Source organism: Ostrea edulis, chromosome 9 (assembly GCF_947568905.1).
Source record: "Ostrea edulis chromosome 9, xbOstEdul1.1, whole genome shotgun sequence".
Lineage (NCBI taxonomy): Eukaryota > Metazoa > Mollusca > Bivalvia > Ostreida > Ostreidae > Ostrea > Ostrea edulis.
Genome location: NC_079172.1, coordinates 31,805,025 through 31,832,438, shown reverse-complemented (window position 1 = coordinate 31,832,438; position 27,414 = coordinate 31,805,025). Strand labels below are relative to the sequence as shown.

General features: G+C 36.1%; 1 protein-coding gene and 1 long non-coding RNA gene across 3 annotated transcripts; one reads left to right on the top strand and one right to left on the bottom strand.

The window, feature by feature from the left end:
* Nucleotides 1-553: 553 nt before the first annotated feature.
* Nucleotides 554-1,327, bottom strand: LOC125658828 (uncharacterized). Its single transcript, XR_008798785.1, has 3 exons — nucleotides 1,198-1,327; nucleotides 907-1,102; nucleotides 554-766 (listed from the first exon to the last, which is right to left on the bottom strand). It is a non-coding gene; the product is annotated as an uncharacterized LOC125658828 (long non-coding RNA).
* On the top strand, nucleotides 812-25,745 carry LOC125658827 (uncharacterized). Of its 2 annotated transcripts, XM_048890249.2 has the most exons (5): nucleotides 812-1,875; nucleotides 13,143-13,262; nucleotides 13,548-13,659; nucleotides 16,093-18,827; nucleotides 19,683-25,745. In XM_048890249.2, exons 4-5 carry the CDS (start codon nucleotides 16,787-16,789, stop codon nucleotides 20,372-20,374), a joined length of 2,733 nt encoding a protein of 910 aa, XP_048746206.2. In that variant the 5' UTR covers nucleotides 812-1,875; nucleotides 13,143-13,262; nucleotides 13,548-13,659; nucleotides 16,093-16,786; the 3' UTR covers nucleotides 20,375-25,745. The 2 variants fall into 2 exon arrangements, with proteins under 2 accessions (XP_048746206.2, XP_056006155.1); XM_056150180.1 differs by lacking the exons at nucleotides 812-1,875; nucleotides 19,683-25,745 and adding an exon at nucleotides 1,896-2,905 and having other exon boundaries at nucleotides 16,093-17,668.
* Nucleotides 25,746-27,414: the final 1,669 nt, after the last annotated feature.

Below are 27,414 nucleotides of genomic sequence, written 5' to 3'. Positions count from 1 at the left end.
AACCACAATACACAATCTCAGCTTAGAACAGACCATCTTTGTCAACTTCTTCTGTAGAACTAACTTAAAACATTCTTGGGTAAAGGAATTAAAATTGTTCATTGAAAGGTTTCGCCCTCTTCCAAGGGAGATGATAAAGGGAAAAAAATAGAGTGGGGTTGGTTTAAAATCTTCTTAAGAACCACTGACGTACATGTAGAAACAAGATTTGTGTCCTTGCCCTGCTTGATGTTCATAGGGCACATTAGGACAAAAAATCCATAGACCTGCTGCCACACCTGTTGTACAGCCCTTTCTGACTGGAGGAGGAGGGGGTGGGGGGGATGGGTGGGTAATATTTCTTTTGACTAAATCCCAAATGTGTTCAATGGGATTAAGATCCGGGAATTGCGCGGGCCAGGCCATAAAGCGGATGTTGTTTCCTACAAGAAATTGAGTTGTTCTTGCACTGTGACAGGGAACCTCTGTCAGCTGTAATATGCAGTACAAGAACAACCCAATTTCTTGTAGGAAACAACATCCGCTTTATGGCCTGGCCTGCGCAATCCCCGGATCTAAGAATGTCGTTTTGGTATCTCCTTGATGTGAGACCACCGATAACACAAATAATCGAGTTCTCACGTGCATTGATACTCCTGCCCAGACCATGATAGTACCGTCACCACCTAATCATTCCAACTCCTCAACGGGAACGGCGCTACGGCATTCTCTTCGTCGCCGATACACTCTCTTCCTACCATCAGAGCTCCCTTGATTTTTGTCTCATCTGCAAAGAAAACAAATTGCCCAATCAGTAAATCTTAAATGTCGTTGTATACATACAAGGTGTAATGCTCCATGTACATGTATCTGGTTCACCACAACAGCTCTGACACATAGTTGTACTTCTTTAAGGCAATTGCGTACTTTTTGAGAAGATATTGGACGGTCATGGACACTATTTGTTTGTCTTGCCGTTGACGTAGCTGATTTCAATCTGTTGATCTCTGGTTGTGACACGTGACTTGGGCCATCGATGATATCCCGATCACTTTTTGTTTGATTGATTTTTTGCCCAAATCTTTCGAATTGTTGCAAGTTGTCCATGAAAGTGATGTGCCACCTATAATGGAAAAAATAACCTCTGATGCAAGTTGCCAAAGAAATTATAGAGAAATTTTGAGGACGAGATAAATAGTGAAACAAAGTGAATACAACCTGCCGTAAGGACAATCCAGACGCCAACATTCCCACGCCTCTCGCTCTTTCCTCAATAGTCATTCTGCCCATTTCATGTGGTTTTACATTGAGACGATTATCAAGGAATTATACTAGTTTTAAAACGTAGCCGATTATATGAAGCACGCGCTGCAAATAACCGATTTCTTGTTTTGAGGTTTTGTTACGGGTTATTGATTTCTATCGATGATTTTTTATTTTTTTCCCCCTGTACTGTGTTAGAGAGACACATCGAGTACAAAACTGTCAACAAGTGGTATTATTATGTTCTGTCATTTTCAAATTATTTCTTTTATCAGGATGAACACTTAGAAGTGTTAAATGTATATATAGTCTATTATTGTATTTATTCATTATCAAGATTGTGATATATATTTGTATGAATTATTTGTGCATGCGTGAATATTGTTTTTGATTGCTTGTTTAATATGGTCTCTATGTTGTGTTTACACCAAATGAGAAAAATAAAACTTGTCTCGTCAAACTTGTTAAGTGTACATGCCCATTTCTTTAGAGAGTTTGAATAGTTTTTTTTATCAACCGATCAATGGATTTGTACAGAGTTTTTAAAAATCCCTGTATGTGAAACTCAAAAGGAATATTATGTCATTTACATTGCAGACGACATGGTGTGTATGTATTCAAGGTGCACTCAAGGTAAGTATCTAATCTAAAACTGTTTACTGCCAATTTTACAGTGACACAATTTGTGTTTCGAAAATAAGATTAATGCATATCCGTACATAACCTATTACATGTGTTGTGAAAACTTACATTTAGTGTAACTTTGTACCTGAATGTTCAATTTGTTTCCAATGTTTCTAATTAATCTTAATTAAGGACACAGTAAAAATCCTATAAGATTGTTGTCACTATATACTACATGGATTCCACAACCTAAAGTAAATGCCTGGTTCAGTTTTATTTCTTGGATGACAAATATTTTTGCAAATTCAAAAAAGCGTTATTGTTTTTATTATTTATAAATATGTGACTATTGTAAATAAGAACCTCATTGCAGTGTGTTAATTCTGTGTGGCTTTTATATTTGTGGTCTTGATATGAAATGTCCTACTATTTTTTGATATATCTGAAGTTGTCCTGATTGTCATTCAATACATTTATATGGAGATGTGTACGGCTGGAGTTACATGTATATCTCGGCTACCTTCTCTTTTGTGTATAACTATACTATCTATTTACGGGAATAGTAGAGCTTTCCGGAGAAATAACCAGATAAATCTTACATGGACGGAAAGTGGGGAGTATGTACAATCACAGCGTGTCGTTGTGATATCATGTATTTTGAAATTGAAAATACCCTTAATGTCTGTAATGAAATGCATGTTTAAGGAGGAATAACACACCAGAGAAATCTGATGTGGATGGAAAGTGGAGGATATGCAAAATGATATTTTGAAATTGAAAGAATTCAAATTTACCTTATTTTGTGAAAAATGCAATTTTGATAGAGAGTAATCTGAGAAAACATTAAAGACGCTGCTAGATCTACAATTCAGCAGTCGACATTCTAATTCACCGAACTACCCAGCTAGGCAATAAAATTTAAAAGGAATACATGTATATAGATATTGTTGAAATTTATGTTTTATATAAATTACAAAAGGAAGTCCGTCATTATAATCATTCAAACTTAGCTGTACAGGACAGGAAAAAAAAGTTTCGTGTAAGTTGAAAGATTATTGGAAATACATAAACCATCCGTTTATAGTGTCTGGAAAGAGTCTCGAGGAAGTTAATACTCAAATCAACTGTTCATAGCGTCCGGAAAAAGATTTGAACGGAATGTACAATAGAAAACAAGGACAGAAATGAATGAAAGAAATTAGTGATCGAACATGAAGTTATGCAGTATTGAAACTTGTTAGACATGATATGTATCTAGTTAAAAAAGATAATTCTAAAACAAAACATTTAATGAAATTTGTTTTCAAGTGGATTTTGAACACTATAAAGAGTTGTCTTTTCCTTTTGAAGATTTTGCTTGCTTAAAACAAGGCAATATTATTTCTAGAAGTAATTACTAAAATTTGAATTGAAACTAATTTTCAATGCCATTGCAAACTAATGTTTGGAATTATTCCTATCACGAATAACAATTACTATACTGTATAATTGATAGTGTTCTTAATTCTATTCTCTAGGCTTTATTTGACGTGGAATCAGGTTATATATATTAAAATGAATTCATATAGTTACTATCCGTAAACAGAGGCGAACACATTAGCGACAGGGGTGATTTGTGGTATTTAAAACGCCTTTCTCAGTATTGATTTTTCAATGCATTTTCGTCAAAAACAACATATCTAAAGTATCGCATTTCTTTTAAAATGTTATAAGCTATTGATAAGATTCATGTATAGAATGCACTTAGTCAATTTAAACTAACATAATTTATAAATACTTCTTATTACCAGCTCTTCAGAGTTATCGCGCTTTGATGACACTTGTGCGTCATAGGTAAGAATTGCGAGCAAGTGCGATTACCGAGACATAAACAAAATGTTCATAGCGTTACTTCTCCCTAACTTTTTTTCAAAAGTTAAGAAACATGGTGTATTTTAAAAATGAAATAACCATTGGTCAAAATACTTATTTTAGTTACTACGTTATTAAAACTAACGCGGTTTATGTTAACTCGATCTGTCACACCTATTTAAAAATTCCAAAAATCGATCCGAATTCCATCTTTAATTTTTAATTGTCAAAATATCTTAAATGGAGTTCGGAAACGCATTAGTTGTGTTAATTGATGTTATAAACCTATCAAATTAAAAAAACAACACACCAGCAGTTTAGACGATGGATATATTGTCCAGAAAAGGAGGGGTACAGCCCGTGCCATATGAACCTGTTTTAACTGTGTTATAGAATAAAATCTCTTCATAGTCTGACAGGATAACTTAAAAAGCACACGAATCCTACTATTTATGAGAAGAGTTCTTGTGTTGGATGTGCATATAGGTTTTCCCCTTTAGAGATGCGATTATATAGGGAAATCTTTAAAAATCTTCTCAAGAACCACTTGGCCAGAAAAGTTGAAAATAAAGCTTTCTGACATAGATTTAAGTTTGTAAAAACCATGGACCCCGGAGGTAAAGTGAGGTCACAATAAGGGATCAAAGTTTTATATGCGAATATATATCCCCTATATATATATATATATATATATATAGGGAAAATCTTTAAAACCCTTTTTCACAAAAAAGAAAAACCTCAATAAACCAACCAAATAACAACAACAAAAAATAAACAAACCAAAAAAAAAACAAAAAAAAAAACAAAAAAAAAAACAACCCAAAAAACAAAAAAGAAGAAAAAACTAAGCCAGAAAAATGGAAATTTCCATGAAAACTTTCTGACGTAGTGCAGATTTAAGTTTGTACAGATCATGACCCCCGAGGATAGCTTGGGGCCACAATAGGGGATCACAGTTTTACAATCAGATATATTGGGGATTTTTATTTTACAGTCTTCATCTCAAGAAGCAATGGGTCAGAATAGTTGAAATTTACATAAAGGCTTCCTGACATAGGGTAGATTCAAGATTATTCAAATCATGGTCCTGGGGGGTAGGGTGGGGTCACAATAGGGGATCAAATTTTCACATGTTGATAAATATAGGAAATATCTTTAAAATATATTTTGAACTATTTAAGGTAGGGCTTTCATATTTTGTATGTACACTCCTTACGATAAGCTCTTTCATGTGAGCCAGTGGTGTGTGTGTGGAGGGGGGGGGGGGGTGCGTGCGTGTGTATGATCTTGACCTGGAAGTTTCACCCACATTTAATGAAATTCTTACCTATTCAATATATCCTGAACTATTTAAGACATATCATAAAATATCTTATGGCAAGACCTTTCATTTCATATCATGTCCTTTGACCTTGTGCTCTGACTTTGACCCACTTTTAAGAAAACATTGCCTATTAAGTATATCAGGGACTATTTTAGGTAGGACTTTCATATTTTGTATATATATTCTTTATGGCAAGACATTGTAACACAATGGTGTTTGATCTTTTGACTTTGGAGTTTGACCTACTTATAAAAATCCCCGACCTATTTGATGTCTCCTGAACTATTTAAGGTAGGGCTTTCATATTTTGTAAATAGTTTCTTTATGGCAAGACCTTGTTATACTTTGGTGTGGACCTTGAACAACGACAGGGCCAAGGTGGCTCAGGTGAACGATGTGGCTAAGGAGTTAATTGTCAAGTTGGAAACATATTTTAAGAATTTTGAATGTGCACGTTCAATAGTATCTATGTTTTCAACTGTTTTCGTAACTCCACATTTCACACCCATAAAGGAACACCGGAACAATAATTCTATCAAATAAATCGATTTGAAAGTCAACTGGTAAAATCTGCAACTGAATATCAAACTGAATTGCTTCAAATTATTCATAAAGAAATTCAATTAGGCCGCATGGGAGGTCCGTTTCTATATCGCTTCTTTTTAAGGTGTAACCCAGTTGGTATATTGCCATAAAAAGATGATAGCTGGAGGTTGATAACAAACCTGTCAGCCCCATTAGGAAATCGTGTAAACCAGTTTATTGACCCACAATTGTGTTCTGTTTTATATGCCTCATATTGACCAGGCTATTCAAATGACCCAAACATTAGGGAAGGGGGCTTTATTGTGCAAGATGGATTTATTAAGTGCTTTTAGATTGTTGCCTGTACCTTCTACATATTTTTCCTTATCAGGCATATGCATAGATGACCAATACTACATTGACAAATGCATGCCATTTGGATGCTCCATCGCTTGTTCGACATTTGAGAAGTTTTCTTCTTTACTTCATTGGATAGTAGCAAAGGAGCCAAACGATAACAATATTATCAATTTATACTTTGATGACTTTTTGTTTGCTGGTGAGGAAAGGTCTCGGGATTGCTATACCCTCCCTTAAGTCTTTAGACAAACATGTCAAGCAATCGGAGTTCCCATAAATGACAAAAAATCCGAGGGTCCAACAAACATTTTTAGGTTTGGGCATTGACACAATTAGTCCAACAAATTTTATCCCAAAAGAAAAAGCTACAGAGCTTAAGCAAATGTTATTTTTAAACAAAGTCAAACAAGGTTACACTTCAAGAAATGCAGTCATTGTGCGGCTCTTTCAATTTTTTCTCGAAGGCAATCCCAGGTAATGGAGCATTTACTCGTAGATTTTATAACTCTGCCATAGGTATACGCAAGTCTTATTTTCGTGTGCGAGTTACTCAGGGTATGAAACAGGATGCTCAGGTTTGGTGGACTTCCTTGAGAACTTCAATGGCCAAACGCCATTTCCAGCATAAACTTCGTCATCCAATACATCCTTAAACCTATTTACAGATAGTTGTGCTTCTTGGGTAGGTGGGCCTTTTTTAATAACAGATGGCTGGTTATTATGTGGCCCATTACATGGTACTCACAGATACTCAGGGACATTACCTTCTTAGAATTGATACCAATTGTGTGTGCAATATGGATATGGTCAGATTGTTTTATTGCTAAGAAACTGTTACTCAATACTGACAATCTTGCGTTAGTGAATATCTTAAATTCCCAGACTAGCCAATCAGAAAGGGTTATGCAGCTAGTGCGACCTTTAATTCTCCTTTGCTTAAAACACAACATACAAATAAAAGCAGTCCATATTCCTGGATGTAGGAATTCAATTGCTGATGCTATTTCTCGCTTTCAGTGGGATCGTTTCAAATCACTGGCCCCTCAGGCGGACAGGTATCCTACCCAGTTACCCTCGGCATTATGGGAAATCTTGAAGGTCATCTAGAGTCTCTACTTGTAGCAGCAGTTGCCAAAAACACAGCTGCAACTTACCGCAGAGCACTAGACTCCTTACGAAATTTCAATTCAGTACATGCTGCCTGTACTATGGCCACCAGCTTCCGTTGAACAAATTGTTTATTATTTAGCTTATTAATCTGCAAATAACATATCATATTCATCGGCAAAATGTTACATTAGTGGACTCAGTTATCAGCTTCAAATCCAAGGAAAACAAGACACACCTAAAGTTTTCATAGTTAAGAAAATGCTAGAAGGCATGCATCGTTTAAATCCTTCAAAGGACATGTGGGCTCCTATTTCTCTCCCCTTCTTAAATCTCATTACATTGGCACTTCCTTCAGTTTGCAAAAATTATGAGGCCACATTATTTACTTCGGCCTTTTGCTTGGCATTCTTTGCATTGCTTAGAGTCAGTGAGCTAACAGTTTCTCACAATCAAATCTGTTTAGTGTTTTATGAAACTATGATAACACATGGTGAAATTTCATAAAATCTATACTAAATGAATAATAATAATAATAATTGGTTTTATATAGCGCCTTATCCAACGTATGCTGCTCAAAGCGCTTTACAATTATCAATGTACATTATTACCCCGGCAAACCTTATATCAATCTAGAACTTTCTCAGCCTCCTAGGAAGCATGCAGTGCAAGCTGCCATTACAAGCGCTAGAGCACTAACATTCTATCAATATATTTCACTGTCTATAGCCAGGTACCCCTTTTACACTTGGGTGGAGTGAGGAAATTCATGTAAAGTGCCTTTCCCAAGGACACAACGTCAGCCCTGCCGCGGCCAGGACTCGAACCCACGACCTTTCGGTCGAGAGTCTGACGGCCTAACCACTCGGCCACCGACGCCACTGTGGTCTTCCTTATATTTGGCAAACTATGAATACAGTAAATTTATCCTGGATTAAGAAAATATACTACTCAAAATTTGATAAGGATCACTAGGTTATATGTGTGTAATTTACCACTAACATAACAAAAGACATACATTTGACTCAGAAACGTGTTTACTCAGGTTATGAATGAAAATTCATGAACGGCATGAACTTTTATCAATACGGAATGCTTGAAATCTGATAACAACACCAAAAGGCATTTCATTACAAAAAGTTAACAGCAAACCAGAGAAAGAATTACACAGTTTTTGGGGATAGTCCATCATTACACTTAGTCGATGAAGTGTCAATACCGGGTATGGCCTCCCATTGCATCAATGACGGCTTGATAACGTCGAGCCATGCTGTCAATAAGCACCCGGATGTTTCCAATGGGATGGTTGTTCCACTCTTCCACGAGGGCGTTTCCGAGCTCTGCCAAAGTCGTGGGTTGTGCTCTATGGCGTGAAAGGGCAACCTGCAGCATGTTCCATACATGCTCAATCGGGTTCAAGTCCGGCGAGCGCGCTGGCCAGTCCATAAGGACAGTTGTCTCCTGCTGAAGATACTGCTCCATCACCCTGGCGCGATGAGGATGGGCGTTATCATCCATCAGGATGAACTCGGGGCCAACAGCACCAGCGTAGGGTCTGACGTTAACATCGAGGATCTCATCCCGGTACCACACCCCCGTCATTGTTCCTCTCTCCAGGACATGAAGATCTGTTCTTCCATCCCTACTGATTCCACCCCAGATCATGATGGAACCACCACCATAACGGTCATGTTCACTGATGTTGGCATCATGGAAACGTTCACGTTGTCGTCGCCACACTCGGTGCCTCCTGTCTGTAAAGTCCAAACAATACCTGGACTCATCGGTGAACAGAACTTGAACCCAATCGTTCTGTGTCCAAGTGACATGATCTTCAGCCCAGTCCAATCGCTCCCACCGGTGTCGAACAGACAGAGGGACTCGAACACATGCCCTTCTCGAGTTGAGACCTGCATTGTCCGTATCGTCTGAGTGGACACATTCACCCCCGAGGATTTCAGGAGGTCGTTACGTAGGCTGGTTGCTGTCCAGAAGGGATGGCGTCGTGCCTGAAGAGCCACAAACTGGTCTTGGCGTTGGGTTGTCGACCTCTGACGACCACCCCCATGTCGGTGTGCTGCTGTACCAAAAGTTTGCTGTCGGTTCCAGGCCCTGTTTACAACGCTCTGGCTGACGTTTAGTACATTTGCAACGTCATGTTGTGAATAGCCAGCGTCAAGCATTCCAATACATCTGCCCAGTTGTTCTGTCGTCAGGCGACGCCTTACACGTTGAGGGGGCATTGTGTTGATAAACGTAGTGTAAACACTCAAGTGAGTTTGAAATTTTAGAAAGAATCAGACACCGATGCCTGAGTGAAAATCGTGCAATGGTAGCAAAAGCATAAACTGTGATGAGAAACGCATTTCGCATGGCATGAAATGCACGTGCGAGTTTGTTGAAGACGTTTTTGATTTCACTTGGACACAGTATTGCCAGTTATGCAGTTATTAATTTTTTAAACAGAAAAATATCTATGATCCTTATCAAATTTTGAGTAGTATAGTTTTTAACACATACGATCAGTTTAAGCATTCGTGGTATAGTGATATGTTTAACTTTTCCAAAGGCCTGAATCATAGAACATTTAAGACGCCTTTTTGCCTAGAAAAGTATTTATTACCCTTGTCTTGTAAACATTTGAAACTTTTGTAGATTCAAAACTTGTAATGTCAAACTACCTATTGAAATTGGAAGATGGTATAATATACCAAGAGAAAATGGAATTTGTATTTTATGTTTGAAAAATGAAATTGCCGATGAGTACCATTATTCATTTAATCGTAATGATCCATCTATACTGCAATCAAGATTACTCTATGTACCAAAGTACTTCTATTTACACCCAAATGTGTACAACAAATAAAATTAAATTAATGAAACTATGTAAATTTATAAAAACTATTATTGAGAGAGTTAGCTCTCCTGGTTAGCTCATTATCAGATACTGTACTTGATTTTTCTCACGTATGCATGTATTTAACTATATTAGTGTAGTGTATCTCTACACTGTACAGTATGTCAGTGTATGAGAATAAACTATTGTCATTGTCACAACTCTTTATTTGTAATTTCCATCCAGTATCTTCAGTTCCTTCAAAATCAAATTAGACTAACCATTAGGGGTTCCCCAAGACAGATCAGTATGCTAAAGGTTCGATTGTTCATGTAATGACACCACAACCTTATTTCAATAATTGACAAATCTACAGTTAATTTTCATTCATTTCAAATTGGGGCATATGTATCTTTAAGGGGTTTCAGAAAGATATTAAAATCAAGGATAGATGGGAGTCTAGTGCGGTTATATTCGGATTTTTCATAATTTCCAAATGCTTGCGACATTATGCTGATTATTAACAATATACTAAGTTTGTAGGTTTCCATAAAACTGTATGGATAATTGGATCATCCTTGATATAGCATGCATTCACCCACACTAAGATCTATTTTGGTAATCGGCACCTGAACATTCTATCCAGGAACATTTCCATCAGATGGTTTGGCCAGAGGGACATGACATGGGAACACATGGTACCTAAAATTCAAGGGTTGGTTGATCAGTTTGGCCCTCCGGATGCTATAATGTTGCATTGTGGTGACTACAGCATTGGTACAATGTCCCTAAGACAGTTGCAAAGATTTATGAAACAAACCATTTACAACCTTCATCAATATCGTTACCAAATTGCAGATCTTGTAATTTTTGTTTTCGACTCATTCTGACCCCCACTAGCTATTCTGTTACATGTATATAACTTCGTCATTTTCAAAATAAATGACATTTTTTCAATTCACATCACTGTTCTGTTTTCACTGCCTTTATTAAGTAACAAGCAAAGGCTACTTGACAAGCCATATTAACTAAGGAACATAAAGATTTATTTGGTCTGAAATTTTGCCTCGAACTTATTATCGTCACATGTTCTCTCTCGGCAGAAAAGTCCCACAAGAGAATAAATAGTTCGATGAGGGCATTCATAATCCAAAGGGGCGGAGGATATATTTTATACCTTGTTCCCTTGTTTTGTATCGAGACGGAGTTCATCTAACCGATATTGGTCAGGTTATTTTCTTGAATGCCATTCAAGGGGGTCTTTACACTATTCTCAGGGAAGGTGCATAACACTTCCCACAGCGAACAGTTGGTTAGGGCCAGTTGATTAGTTAATTGGCAGTTTGTCATGATATTGGCCAAAATTTGCCGCATGTGGCGGATGTCTCCGTGCACCTTGCTCTAAAGCAGGTACTCGTCGACATATGCCTGAATTTTGATATTTGAAGTCCGCCCTAGCTTCCTGTTGTTTTTCAGGGTCTGGGGCCAATAATTGGGCTTTTGTCTATTTCTCATTTTTATTGAACTTGCGCTATACACTATTGAGAAAGTCGGTGTAGATGATTGTCACTGTATATCATTGTGGAAAGTTGTCATTGTGTGACTAACCAATTCTATGCCTAATGTTACATCCATTTCATTGTTTTTGTTCATATCTATACATGTATATTAAACCATGACAAACACTGCACATTTTTTAGTGATTTATTGTGTCGACATAAATTGATTTGACAGTCAACTGGTAAATTAAATCGTCTTATTTATCTGATTATTTCATACATTGCTTCTGTGTCTGTTTGCATTTTTTTTTTTTGCTTTGAAAAAGACCCTGAATTGAAAAAAACCAAAACCCATGTATCTAAAATCTGTCACATTTTCTATAGTAACGTCGTTATAGGGAAAACATTCTTTGGCATAAACTGTCTAGAAAATATCAATAATTTTGTTTTGTTTGTATTGACTTGTAACTCCATTGACTACAATACAAGTAAAATTCGTTTAATGCATTCTGGAGATCATCGGCCGTCTCAGCCATAATTACAGTATCATCAGCATAAAACAGGATAAACAGTTTCATGTACAAACACAATTCATTTTCCATGGCAGTACGCAGTAGTAATGCTTTGAAGACCCACAATGGTTTTATCCAATAAAACGTCTGTAGATCATTGATTTAATAAGAAAGCAAAAATGGAGATAAACTTTCACCTTGTCATACTCCAACGTTACAGTTTATAAAATCAGAAGGCATACCATTCATACTTATCAAACATTTAATTCCCTGGTACATAATGTAATGTCGGTAAAACGTTTTCCTTTAAAATTATCGACATGTTTACAAGTGTATCGATTTCGGAATGCAGATGATTGATTTATATTGAATGACAAATGTTCTTCAGTCATTTATAAATTTGTTTTAAAACATATATCAATTATTTTTCATGATTTTGAAATTCAATTATCAGTTATCGACTTTATTCTTGTATTAACAAAACACGAGGTGCAAGCGAGATGTGCATCTCATAATCAGTTTGTACGTATGAAGGTATATCGTAGAATAATGACCACGGCATTCCTTTGATGTTAGCAATAACCTGGTATAATACGGGATTTTTTCTCAGACAATTTGTTACCACCCACTATATCATGACCAAATGTTTCGAATGTAGTTATACTTCTACCACTCATTTTGCAAACAATGTGTACACAACTAGCTATTTCATCTAACTCGATGCTAATGGACCGCAGTGGTGGTCTAGATGTAGAGCGTTCGCCCCGTATGCGGAAGGTCGGGGTTCGAATCCCAGCCGAGACAGACCCAAGTCGTTAAAACAGGTAGTGACAGTTCCAACGCTCGGTTACTGCCGCTGTGGTCTAGAGGTAGAGTGTATGCGGAAGGTCGGGGTTCGAATCCCGGCCGCGACAGACCCAAGTCGTTAAAACAGGTAGTGACAGTTCCATCGCCAAACGCTCGGCATCAGGTGTGAGTGTCACGGGTCCTCGGAGATGACCTTAAAAACGGATATCCCGTGTCACAGTAGCTGTGGCACGCTAAAAAATCCTCACTGCTTAATGGCCGTAAGCGCCGAACAAAGGTCTAAATTTGAAGCCCTTCATGAAGTATGCTAGCGTGAAGCGTCGCAGGCCATACCCTCATGTGTTTTGAAAATGAAAAACATGATGTTTCTATATTGTTTATTTTTTAAAACCGTTGCAAGGCATTACTTTACGAAGTCTGGGGAGAATAAATGAAACTTTCACATTTTCTTTCAGCTCAATATATTTTCTCGTGAAATCTAATTTAGCATGAACGAAAGTGACTTTGAAGAAGGAAGAATTGATTTTGAGATGGATTCTGAAATGAAATGGAGAGGATATAGAAAACAAGAAGGGGTAGATAATTTTATATTGTCAATCATCAAGTCATTAGATAGAAGCATGTGCTTTCTATTTTACCTTGAAAACATCGTACCTAAAATTTAACTCATTAAAATGAAACATTGTAAATAAATAAAATAAAGAATACAATTTTTCAAAGCACGTCATTTCTGTTGCACACGATTGCTATGATCAAATGTTTAATTGCTTACTATATTTTGTATACCGTAACAGTAAATGTAAAGAAAATTTTATGCAAAGTTTATTTCTTCTTTATTGTCTACATCCTTCTATATATAGAAAAGAGGAAATCGAGGGGAGGTTGTGTACATTCCAATATCTAGTGTTTACACGTCATCTCAATCAGATACAGATCCGGAGAAGGACAGGGAAACTGAAGAACACGATTTTGGTAAATACGTCGTACTACGCTATACAATTCCACATTCATCTTGGATTTTGTGAAGCAATACCTTGCTTATTTACCCGCCATTCGGTCTTACTTTCCATAATACGAAATTAATAATGACAAACATGAAACTGTATATATTTATATATTCTTTTAAAAATCATCGCCATGTGAAATCAGCTATCAGAATAGTAGACAGATTTGAAACCAGAGACATATGATCACAATGCTCAGTTTAATTCACTTTGTTCTCATGCACTGCTCAGTCTAAGTCCCTTTGTTCTCATACACTGCTCAGTCTAAGTCACTTTGTTCTCATACACTGCTCAGTCTAAGTCACTTTGTTTTCATACACTACGCATTTATATTATTTTACTTTTACACACTTATGTAAGTGATCTTACTTTTACACACTTATATAAGTTATCTTACTTTTACGTACTTATGTAAGTTATCTTACATTTACACACTTATATAAGTGATCTTACTTTTACACACTTATATAAGTGATCTTACTTTTACACACTTATATAAGTGATCTTACTTTTACACACTTATATAAGTGATCTTACTTTTACACACTTATATAGGTTATCATACTTTTACACACTTATATAAGTTATCTTACTTTTACACACTTATATAAGTGATCTTACTTTTACACACTTATATAAGTGATCTTACTTTTACACACTTATATAAGTGATCTTACTTTTACACACTTATATAAGGTATTTTACCATATCTTGTCTTTTCATTTGTGTTCATTTCTAAATTTTACAAACAACATGCAGTGTGATATCACAATTTCAAACTACCAAATCATAGCTCGAACTACTGTCAAAATAAACGAAGCTCTGGTGAACAACATTGCCACATTACACTGACTGTGTTTTAATTTTCAGTCAAATACGTAACAAAAATAGAAGTTTACATCTAATAATGTGCATCATCAGTTAATATGAAACACGTCAGACAGCATTTGACCCAATGACAGGTTGTATTGACAAACTACATCGTTATAAAGACCATAGAATTTGCGAAATGCTGACTTTAAACGAGACTGTTGAAACCTTTGTAACATCAACTTGTTTGTCAGTAGGCTGTATCGATTTAAAATCTGATAATATGCATAATGAGATCTTGCGTATCGAATCAGTTGAGAACTATATACACCATATTCAGGTGATAATGGAATTTTGCTACATAAATATGGGAAATTGACGGTGGAGAAGCTGAAACCATCCCGTTTGTCATAAAGGTGATTTGGTAACTTGCCGTTAACAGCTGTGCTCATTACAATGTCTAGGTACGAAGCATATATGGAAAACTGGTGTGTTTTATTTCGAGATCTCTGAGATCTTCTATTCGGCATCCCATCTGAATATTTCATATTCCATTAACATTGCTGTTGCAGAAGTTTTAACTGATTCGGAATTTTCGAACCTTTTCCTCTTGTTGTATAAAATCCTGATGATTTGCGAAAGACTGAAATAGGCCTTATCTCGTGGAACGCAAATCAGGATGATTAAGAAAGGGGTTTCATTAAAATAACGTCAACCGTTACATTCTACACAGAAATTTGACCAGAAGGAACTAAATTGTAACGAGTAGTTACCACATGAGCCGATACTTACTCATCTACACAAGCTAACACGAAAACAAAACAAAAACCCACACAAACACCACTAATTATGCCATGATTTATTCGCACTGTTGATCAGGGCCGTAAATTACATGGAGGCGGAGGAGGCAGCTGCCTCCTCCAACTTTTGAGCCAAAAAAAATTTAAAATTTAAAGTTCATTAGAATTTATGTTGTTTCCAATAACTAAGAACATGATACCTCCCTTAAAAAGCATTCCAAATCTTTCTTTTAGAATGAGTTAGTCAAGTAACATCTTAGAAGGCCCTAGAATCAAGGATTTTGCACGAAACGTGTTCAGTGTGCACAAAATGTGCTCAGCGTCTGGGGGCCTGGGCGGCCCCCAGACCCCCGCCTAATTCCCTGCCTCCTCCAAATTGAAGGTTAATTTACGGCCCCGTTGATAGGGAATCCGTGGGGGTTTCTGCACCAACACTGCTCGGAATGGTGTGTAAATGTGCCACATTCAATTTGTGTTTCAGTCTACAACATTTCAGTGTGAAAAAGCATATTACTGCAAATGTTTACATGTACTCACGAGGACTAAAGGAAACACATTCAACTTTCAAAGTAAGCCGTGCTATGATTGGCTAAACAGCCTCATGATTATTCCTTGTCTTGTCACCATAATGTGTTTTTCAATGCGATGTTGATCAATGTTAGTGTAACAGGTATGTAAGTGGATCTGACATCTACTTTTGAGTAGGTTAGGTTATATCAAATATTTTCTTTTGATATCACAGCGCCAAAAAATTAGTCTACATATTTTTTTATTTCACAAACGTATTCCAGAAAACCCAATGGCACAGACAGCTGTACCTGACATCGAGAAAAAGAAGAAACTATGTATCAACGAGAAGTATTATTCATTGAATCGTATGCAAAGAGAAAAGTTTGTTGAGACAAACAAGGCAATATCAGTTCTAAACTTGTTGAAGACTGGCAACCTAATTGCAGTTACTGGTCTTCCTGGAGAAGGTAAAAGTACGACAGTGGCCAGGTGTCTGGAGTGTCTTGGTGAAGCAATGAATCTTCCGATAAAATACATTCGTCGACGACATCAGCTTTTCAACATCAGCACAGATTATAGGGGATTTGTTGTGGTCGATGGACCGCTTGATCGCATTTCTCACGATCCACAGTTCAACATATTTCTTTCTCATTTGCGGAAATACATTCATCGAATAAAACGATTCCGTTACAGTAAAGTTGTAATTGTAATACAGAAAGAAGTATTAAAGTTTTTGAATCTGCATTATCGAAACCACACCTGGATAAATGAATTTTTGACGTTTGACATGTCTGTTCCTACTCTGTCCCAGGAGGAAAAAAGGGAACTTTTGCAAGGAAAAATCGGAAACAGTACCGCAGAAATAGAAGAGATTGTTTCATACGATCAGAGAGTCTATGGGTTTCCAGATTCTTGTCGCAGACTAAGTTTTTGCGAAACTGAAACTAGGGATGAGTTTTTGAAAATGTCTATTGAATGGATACCGTGTCATTATACCCACTCGCACTAATTGCTATGCAAAATGGAAAGATAGAATATCGACACATTCAGCATACAGACGATAATCAGCAACGTTCAAACCGCATACTTCAGCTTCTAACAAGCAGCAATGAAAGAATTATATATTCTTATACGCTGCTCTCTGATATTGTGGAGGCATTGAGTGAAGTTTATCTATTTGATGACAAATCTAACTTTCAATACTGCTTTGTCGATGAAAATGTAGGTGAGGCAGTCCATAAATTGCTCTTTTCCAGGAATCCTTGGAGGTATATCGAAACTTGCCCCCTTTCTAGATTAGAACATCTGTCCAATAATAAGGACTACCGTAAGTCTATGGTTGGGCCCATTTTCGAGTGGTTATGCGAAAGAATCATTCGAGAACTTAAAGACAATCATACAGATGACTTCTTTTCCCTTATGTGGAGATTTTCTTTATGGAATGATGATCGTTTCATAAACAACATAATGCCTGTGCTTCCTAAGATTCTTAAAGCTTTAAGTGCATCGGATTTTTCGAGATTTTTGGGCCATTCCGTCACCACAAGAAATGACTCACTTATTTCGTTGTTGCTAATACATCTGCCTCAAGTAAAGTATTCCAAGAAAATGGGACTAATATTTACGTCGCGGAACACCTGTGGTATATTCGACAATGGTATACCATGCACTTGTGGTGTCTGTCTTCTGAAAAGGAACAAGGAAAACAAATGTATTCAGGCAATGGATATAGTAGTCAATTCGAAATCAAAATGCCTCGACAAATTTGGTCAATTCTCTGCCCCAGATGAAAATTTTGCAGGGTCCAATGTACCTGTACTCGCAATGAATCTCCTGACACTAAACATCAAACAAAATGTTTTTGAAACTCGCTGCAAGGAATTGCTCCCAGAATTTGATGATGATACTGATTCCGAGAGATTGGATGAATTTTCGAAAACATTACGAATGAAAAATACCACTTATCGTCTGCTCTGCTCATATTTGCTTTATGATAATTCTGAACAGTTTCACAACACTTATGTTGAATTGTGTGAAGAAACGAAGTGTGACTGGTATATCAGGGTAGCATTTCAATTTGCCGATAAAAAATGGATTCATTCTCTTTGTGTACAACTTCCATATTTACCTCAAAATATCTCTTCAATGCTTATAAAATCAGAAATTGAAAGAAGATGCAAGCTAAAGTTATCTGAGCATTGCAATGTTGTCTCTGTCGCTGTTGGCCGTCAGGCACATCAGCCATTGAGATGTATAAGCACTGTTTTAGCTGTCGTTGAAGAGGGAGGAAATCAGAATGTCGACAAGGATGAATTTTATGGACTTTCAGTTGTTATTCGTAAAGTTTATGAAGTTAATTCAGAAGCAGAATCTCTTTTGGAGCATGAAGAAGAGAACACACACGAAATGCATACAAAGCTGAGTGGAGACAGACTTGGAGAACTTTTTGACTTCCATTCGAACTTAACATTGGTTAATTTTTCCAGTGTTAAATCGGTAGGATATGAATCTAAAGAACGAAAATTGGAACGAACGGCATGCGTCGTACTTTATTGCCAAGTTAAAAACTTTCTTCCGTTCGGGGAATCTGAATTTCCCAAATCAATTGATGGATACCCAGTTGATGTGCGAGAGGCGATGTGTACATTTGCTTCGAATTCATCGTGCATTGGTGACCATATTGGTAGTGATAACATTACGAAATCGGGTACTTTAGGAGCATTTATTGATCTACCTGGTAAAACAGGGTTCCTCACCTGTGCACATGTACTTTATTCCACGGAGCATTTAAAACGGCGTGATTTCAAAACAGTGTCTGAAAAAATTCAAATCTATGTAACAGATAAAAGGCAAGCGCACCACAATAGAAAAATAGGAGAAGTACAAACTGCTACCTTTTCTCACGGTGACCCCAATAAAACGAGTGTTGATGCTGCATTGGTTGAAATGGTTGAGAGATGCCAGATTGATGCTCAGTTTTCTGAAACATACACAGATGATCAGTTGAGAAATGCAGGTACTTAAATCTTATTATTGATCGTACAATATAATCAAAACGAGAAAGGTATTCTAAAGTCATACATCCAAGTTTTTGTTTGGGGGAGGGGTGTACGACTAGTCATATCAGATGCAGAAAGTTGCATGATATCAAATTACTACCGAAAAATCCAAATACAAGAGATAAAGGTCATGTGATACATAGTTTGAAAATGAATAGAATAATTCCAAGATAGACGTGGTAGTTTTGTTGGCGCATTCACTGGTTCATAGCGATCATGGTTATTGTAAAAGTGGTTATTTACGCGTGGGGAAAATTTACAATAATTACGCAATCACGTAATAAGCGCGTAACCCACCCACCCCCTCCCTCGCGTAGTTATTAATTTTTTATAAGATATATAATTCAATTATCGCGTATTTCCCCCCACGCAAAATGTTGGATGTGGAAAAACGCGTACTTAACCCGCAGCGTAAATAACCACTTTAAAGTATTCTGGAATGGTGTTATAGCGTTGCTAATTGAAAGATTCAAGTAGATGAAAAACGTACACCCAAATCCTTGTATGCATTTTTGTCGATAATAAAATGTTCTTCATACTGGAACACATTTCCCATTTCACTGCCTGTCCCAATGGATTTATTGTAAATAAATACTGCTTCTAATGATTTAACCCGTAATTTTGACGTCATCACATGACGTAATATACATATAAGTTAGAGGATATGTGACATTAATTTGTAAACATATGTATTAGTACCTATCTCTTACATGTTAAATGATCAATGACATCAGCATTACTTGTTTTCTAATAACTACATATACTGAAACTGTCATAAGTTTAGGAATCCTAAAATAATAATTTATTTTCAGGATTTCCAGAGGCAACAAAACCATCTTTTACAAATGGTGAAATTGAGAAAATATCGCGTGCCAATTTCCGCAATGACGTAATAAAAGTCGGTGCAGAAAGTGGTCTTACGATCGGACGCCTTCGAAAAGGAACGTCGAATGCCAAACTTCTGAATAACATTAAGGTGAAAATTGATCCCTCGGCTGATTTTGCTCCACTTTTCTTCAATCAGTTTGAAGTTCTTCCTCAAATGTTACCATCAGTCGTATCGGATACTCAAGAACCCTTTCTAACTAACGGGGACTCTGGTGCATTTATCTTTGTAGTGAAAAATGATGATCCTCTGCTCTTTAAGGCTATAGGGATGGCCATCGCTGTCACATCGTATGGTTCATGTATTATGACCCCAATTCATCCTGTGTTGAACTCCTTTAATCTTTCTTCGGACTCATTATTAAAATTTGAATCCAGAGAGCAAAATGATTCTCAAAATATTACTATCACAAACTTGCAAAATGCTCTTGAAAATATGCAATTGAACATCATAAGAAGAATGGGAGAATTCCAAGACAAATTGACGAGCGACATGGCAGCGTCTAACACTACAATGAATCGAAGATTGGATTCTGTAGACAGCAAATTAGACGACTTTAATCAACGATTGACTCAAACAGAGGAAAATGTGAAGAAAATTTCCCAAGCAGAAAAATAGAAGAGAGTGAATTACTGCAATTTGGCACATTCTTTTCCTTTCCAATTTTACAAAAGCGAATATGCTACCATGATTATTTCGTATCTTCATTTCACAACTGATAAATTGTAAAGAATTCACAAATCTATAATTTCATTATGGCATCTCTACAGTTTTCTGGTCTGCTATCAGAACTTTTCAGACATGTAAATAAAACGAAAAAGGTAAAAGTATTTCTCTCATATCTACGTATATAAGATACAGATATTCTATGAAAGAAAGGTATGTAAGATATTTCTATTTTACATATCCCGTGATGTCATAATCAATACACAACTAGCCTGCAACTTACCTCGATTGACGAACACTAGCTTCTGAAAAAGTCTTGTACAAAAAATGACAGATTGTAATGTCCTTGATAATCTCCAGGTGTATGTGACGGGACACAAAAATACATATTCCCTGAACAATTACTGCACACTCAACAACAGTCACAAATTCCTCACACAAAGGCTGTCGGGTACATCTATGTCATCCGGTGCATTATGCCAGTTCACAGAAACCTAGCCCACACGGTTTATTAGTTCTAGGCCTACCTCCACATTCACTCTGTCAATGTCTACTGTCCCTATAGGCCTATGTGTCTCAGCTGAAATAAGTGCTTTCAATGTCCATGAGACTCGAGTCCTTGCACGCTTGGAAAACGAAAGTCTAGCCATATCCACCAACAAAAACCACTTGGAATCTCTCTTCACACACTCGTCATTAAATAACTGCTCAATTAATATCAATGCTCCTCTAAAAAAAAACCGTGCAGTTGTGGATTCATATTCTGATTAGGTCTGTCAAAATGTTTCGCGCTGATGGACTGTCGAGTTACGTCACGCATCACCCTGATTATTGATTTATTCAAAGAGGAATAACTCTAATACAATTCACTTATACATTCGTCGGCCGATTTTTTGTCGGCAACGTAGTTGCCAAATTGAAGGTCGTAGATTTCGATTCTGGTGTTATTTTCAATGTACGGCGAAAAATTAATTAATTGGAAAATTTTCAAAATGGCGTCGCTAGGCACAATGAAAACGGATTTTTCTAGAAATATGAGAGAAAAATACTCTCTTATAAGTAGCCATGAAATATTAAGGTGATTCCACCCTCGGGGTTGCAAAAAAGCTGTAAAACCCTCGGCAAAACCTCGGGTTTCACAGCTTTTTTGCAACCCTCGGGTGGAATCACCTTATATTTCATGGCTACTCATAAGTGAGTCTTATAATCCTTTCACACTGTATACAGTAAATTGAAGTTAGTTTACAGTAAACGGACCGGTCAACAGGGGATATTGACTCCTTCAAGATATCTGATCCCACCTCTGGTGTGTCAAGGGCTTCATGCTTGCTATTCTTTTAATTTGGTATTCTTTATAGGATTTATGAGATTGATCACTGTTCGTTGTTTTCACTGTTCTTGTACAGTAAGTTGACGTTTTTGCACAGTATATTAACGTCTGTGTAGTAAATTGACTTCTGTGTATTAATTGACCTCTGTGTATTAATTGACTTCTGTGTATTAATTGACGTCGGTGTATTAATTGACTTCTGTGTATTAATTGACGTCGGGGTAGTAAATTGATGTATCTACAGTGAATTAACATTTGTGTACTGTACATTGCCGTACTGGAAGCTGATAGGATGGCATTGCAATATAGCAGTCTTGAAGCAAAGTTTATGGTGATGGCAAAATACACCAGTATATCATATCAAATACCTGTTAGAAAATTGGAATTCTTTTACTTAATGAAGATATATGTATTTTAAAAAAATAGTTAATTTTACCTTTGATATGAAATTTTCAGTAACATTTCATGTCAAACAAATGATGTATGTATGAAAGGTGAAGATAACGAACGGTGATCAATCTCATAACTCCTATACGAAATGGATAGTTGGGAAAACACGGACCCTGGACGCACCAGAGGTGGGATCAGGTGCTCAGGAGGAGTAAGCATCCCCTATCGACCGGTCACACCCGCCGTGAGCCCTATATCTTGATCGGGTAAACGAAGTATTATATTCCTGTTGTTAATGATTAGATGAAATATGAAAGCATGCAATTACAAAAGCATTCGCTACTATCAAATTTAAGAATCAGTTTTGGTTTGATGCAAGGTGAAGATAACGAACAGTGATCAATCTCATAACTCCTACAAGCAATACAAAATAGATAGTTGGGCAAACACGGACCCCTGGACACACCAGAGGTGGGATCAGGTCCCTAGGAGGAGTAGGTATCCCCTGTTGACCGGTCACACCCGCCGTGAGCCCCATATCCTGATCAGGTAAACGGAGTTATCCGCAGTCAAATCAGTGTGCCAAGAACGGCTTAACAATCGGTATGAAACACGTCAGACAGCATTTGACCCAATGCGAGGTTGTATTGACGAACTAGATCGTTATAACGACCATAGAATTTGCGAAATGCTGACTTCAATCGAGACTGTTGAAATCCCTGTACCATCAACTTGTTTGTCAGTAGCTTACCTCGACTCAAAAACCGACCATACCCAGAACAAGCTCTTGCATATCGAATCAGTTGAGATATATAAACACCATATGCAGGTGATAATGGAATATTGCTACATAAATGTGGGAAGTTGACGATGGAGAAGCTGAAATCATCCCGTTTGTCATACAGTTGAGTTGTCAGTTTGCCGTTAATGTCTACTTTCAATAAAATATCTAAGTATGAAGCAGAAGTGGACGACTCTGTGGTGTCCTTTATTTCGAGCTCACAGGGATATATCAAATCGACATATGAATGAAAGCTATCATTGTTAATAGACAAAACGTCGTCGATATATCTAAAAGTCGAATTGAAGGTCACAGCGAGAGATTTCTTCTTACCACGTAGAAGTTTTTGAATAAATTCTGCTTCATATGAATATAAAAACAGGTCAGCTAACAAAGGAGCACAATCCGTGCCCATGGGAATTCCAACAGACTGTTGGAAGACCTGATCACCAAAGACCACGAAGATATTGTCAATGAGGAACTCTAGCATATTTTTTATTTCAACTTCAGAGTACTTGTGCGTGGAATCAGAGTGGTGTTTAACAAAGTAAGTTTTTGAATGACTGATCACTAGATATGAATATTTCCGTTTTCCGTTTTTGTTGAAGAAGCAACTGTCTATGATGTCAAAAAGTCTAGTCTTTAATTTATCGTGAGGAATGGTCGTGTATAGCGTTGAAAAGTCATAGGTTTTAATGCTATTGATTTGGGAAAAATTCTGTGATTTCAAGTTTACTAAAAGTTCTTTAGAATTTTTTAGAATCCACATTTGATTAACACCACTTCTGGCATATGTAGTCGCACAGTAAGTTTGAAGTTTCTCCTTCACAGCTGTTAACATTTTCGTGAGGAGCAAAGATAGGGGCTTGGTAGAGCACTTACTGGATCCAGCAGTGTATCTTTGTTTGTAAGGGTTTTTATGTAGTTTAGGAATCCAGTATAGGTCAATCTTGGAATGAATTTGCTAATTGTTCTGCGCATGATGATAACATCACTCAAGAACACTTGTCTTCTGTTCTGTGGTATAAGGAGAACATAAAGGTAAATAATAAAGTAATATTTTTGAAGGCATGGAGTGAAAGTAATACCAAATTTCTTAATTCATTATTTAGAAAGAAATTTTCTACTAACGATCATATATTTTCATTATATGTTTTACAATACTTGTTCAAAGGCACTGGGAAAACATTATTTTACGCGTTCGTTGATTTCGAAAAAGCTTTTTGATTGGGTGTGGCGGATTAATCTCTGGATTAAACTTTTGATGAGCAATGTTGATGGTAAATGTTTTAGAATAATTAACAACATGTATAAATGTATTAAAGCAAAGATTAGATTGAATAATAATTTTTCTAACGAATTTCCCTGCCAATTGGGAGTCCGACAAGGGGAAAATTTGTCACCTTTTTATTTTCCGTTTACTTGAATGACCTTGAAAAAGTTTTCTTAACAATAGGTGCTGTTGGACTTCCGCTTGTGGAAGAGATACCTGAAAATGAAATTCAAATCTATGTCAAGTTACTTTGGTTACTCTATGCTGATGATACGATTATTTTATCACAAACTGAAAAAGACTTGCAATATAAACTTGATATTTTTTATGACTATTGTGACAAATGGCGTCTAAAGGTTAATGTAGAAAAGACAAAAATAATGGTTTTTGGTAAAAGAAATGTATCATGCTACAATTTCATATATGACTGTAAAACTATTGAAATTGTTGATGAATTCAAGTATCTTGGTATATTTGTTAATAAAAATGGTTCATTTACCAATAATATAATATATCAATATGACAAAGCAACTAGAGCAATGTTTGATGTGCTAAAAAAAATGTAAGCAAAATAACATATCAACCAAATGCCAACTTGACCTTTTTGACAGAATTATACAACCGATTTTATTGTATGGTTGTGAATTTTGTGGGTTTTTTCAAGTTTTTACACTTCCATAATTGAAAAATTACATACTCTATACTGTAAATATATACTTAAATTAAATCAAAATACCCCGAATTATTTTATTTATGGAGAACTTGGAAGATATCCTTTATTTATAAATATTAAAACAAAAATAATCAAATTTTGTTCAAAAATTATTTTATCAGACAATAGAAAAATTACAAAAATTATGTATTCACTTATATGTAAAGATGATAATAACCCTTGGATAAAATGCATTTGAAACATTTTAAATGAGTGTGGATTGTGATATGTATGGGAAAATGAAGGTTTTGTTTTTAAACACAGACTGGTTAAATGCAAAGGTATTACAAACACTGAAGGAGCAAAGTATACAGAAATGGAATGAACTTTTATGTAATTCGTCAAAAGCAATTAATTATTCCATCTTTAAAAATTAACCAAATTTTGAATTTTACTTAGATGAACTTTCTAAAAATAAAAGAGAAATACTCTGTAGATTTAGAGCATCAAATTTTAGATTACCTGTAGAGACAGGACGATGGTTAAACATTCCAAGAAATGAAAGAGTATGTATGCACTTTATGTAATAATAATGATTTGGCTGATGAGTTCCATTATTATCTATATGTACTGATGAAACTATTAAGAAATCAAGATTGGAAAACTTAGATAGATATTATACAAATAGACCAGATAGATATAAATTTAAACAGCTTCTTAATTGTAAAAATATTATTGTACTTAAAAGATTATGCAAATTTTTAATGGTTATAAGGGAGAGGGCATGTCCTCCATGTTAACTGCATGCTATGTACAATATTGTATTATATATTACGAATTACTTCTCTACAATACACATGTTGTATTTATTTGAGAATAAATAATTTTGTTGTCGTTGTCATTATACTGTACCATTGCTTGGTTTATTGTTGTTTTGACAACTCTATCTATATTTGAAGAGACGCGGAAAATTGAAACTCTTACTTTGTAATTGCTCTGTAAGCAACTGTTGTAATTATAACCTCACATGCAGTGATACCTAGATTGAAATCAATAAATTAACAAATTGTCAGCAAAATTTCTATTTTACAACCTCTGTATCTGTATTTTTAGCACAAAGATGGACAGTTCTATTGCTCTGGTATCGTATTGTCTGTTTAAGCAAGAACATTAGAATTTGTTTACTTCTAAGTGGCATACGTGGACAGTAAATTGGAATTGTTTGTCCTTGGAAAATAATATAAATACTCATGTATTTTGTGATTTGGGAGAGAGAGAGAGAGAGAGAGAAGAAAGTGAGGAAAAAAGAGAAGCAGAAAGAGTTTGAGAGTTGTTGGTAAACTCTGTACTTGTACTAAAAGTTGGAAAATTATCTTGGATTTGACTTCTAAAGACAAAAAGGGTTACACACATTTGCATGAGATAATCACTCATCGGTACTTGAAAGGCGAATATAATGGACAGTGATCAATCTCATAACCCCTATAAACAATACAAAATAGAGGGTTGGGCAAACACGGACCCCTGGATATACCAGAGGTGGGATCAGGTGCCCAGGAGAAGTAAGCATCCCCTTTCGACAGGTCACACTCGCCGTGAGTCCTTTATCTTGATCAGGTAAACGGAGTTATCCGTATTCACAACTAGTGTGCCAAGAACGGCCTAACAATCGGTATGTCTTGGGGTGCCGCGAAAACAAAACAGTAGTAGCCCGGACACAATTTGCAACATACAAATTGTTTTCTTGAAGTCTTCAAACATCTTGATCGCCTCTTCAGGCTCTTCTTTCGTTCTGTTTATATAACGTATTCCCACGAAAATGTACCACGTGCGTATGTAATGGTGTTAACTCGTTCGTTGTTTATTTATGTAAACAAAGCAAATTTGAAATTTGTTAATTCATTTCAAATATATTTTCGTCAGAATTCTGTTAGAATATTAGTTCAAGAATCACCATATCATTTATTTTAACGGAAAGTTAAATGCAATATATCGAAGTCCACCTCGGACAAACGCCTGCCAATGAATTACCGAGGTATCAGTCTCCTATCCTGTATCAGTAAGCTTTATAGTGCATTTATTAATAAAAGTAAAAGGCTTGTTACTTACTTGGAGAATAATGATATTTTGGCAGATGAACAAAATGGTTTTAGAAGAGGGAGATCCTGTGAAGATCACGTATTTACTTTGAACAGTCTAATTCAGAATAATAAAAATTTGTATGTTGCATTTATTGATCTAAAGAAGTGTTTTGATTTTGTAGATAGAGACATGATGCTGTATAAACTTCTGTTGAATGATATAAATGGTAAAATGTATAACTCGATCAAGAATAATCCTTAAGAATAGGACATATGATAACTTTCCTCCAGATGGAAGGGATGATACTTGAATCAAATATAAGTTGAAAGAGATTACGTAATGTTTTAATTATCATTGGGAATTTTAGAACACTATATGGAATTTCATCATACCCACTAGCAGATTTAGATTTAGAGTGCAGTGCAATATCAGAAATTTCTTCCAGCGATATATCATAATTTAATTCTTCATTGTAGATGAATGA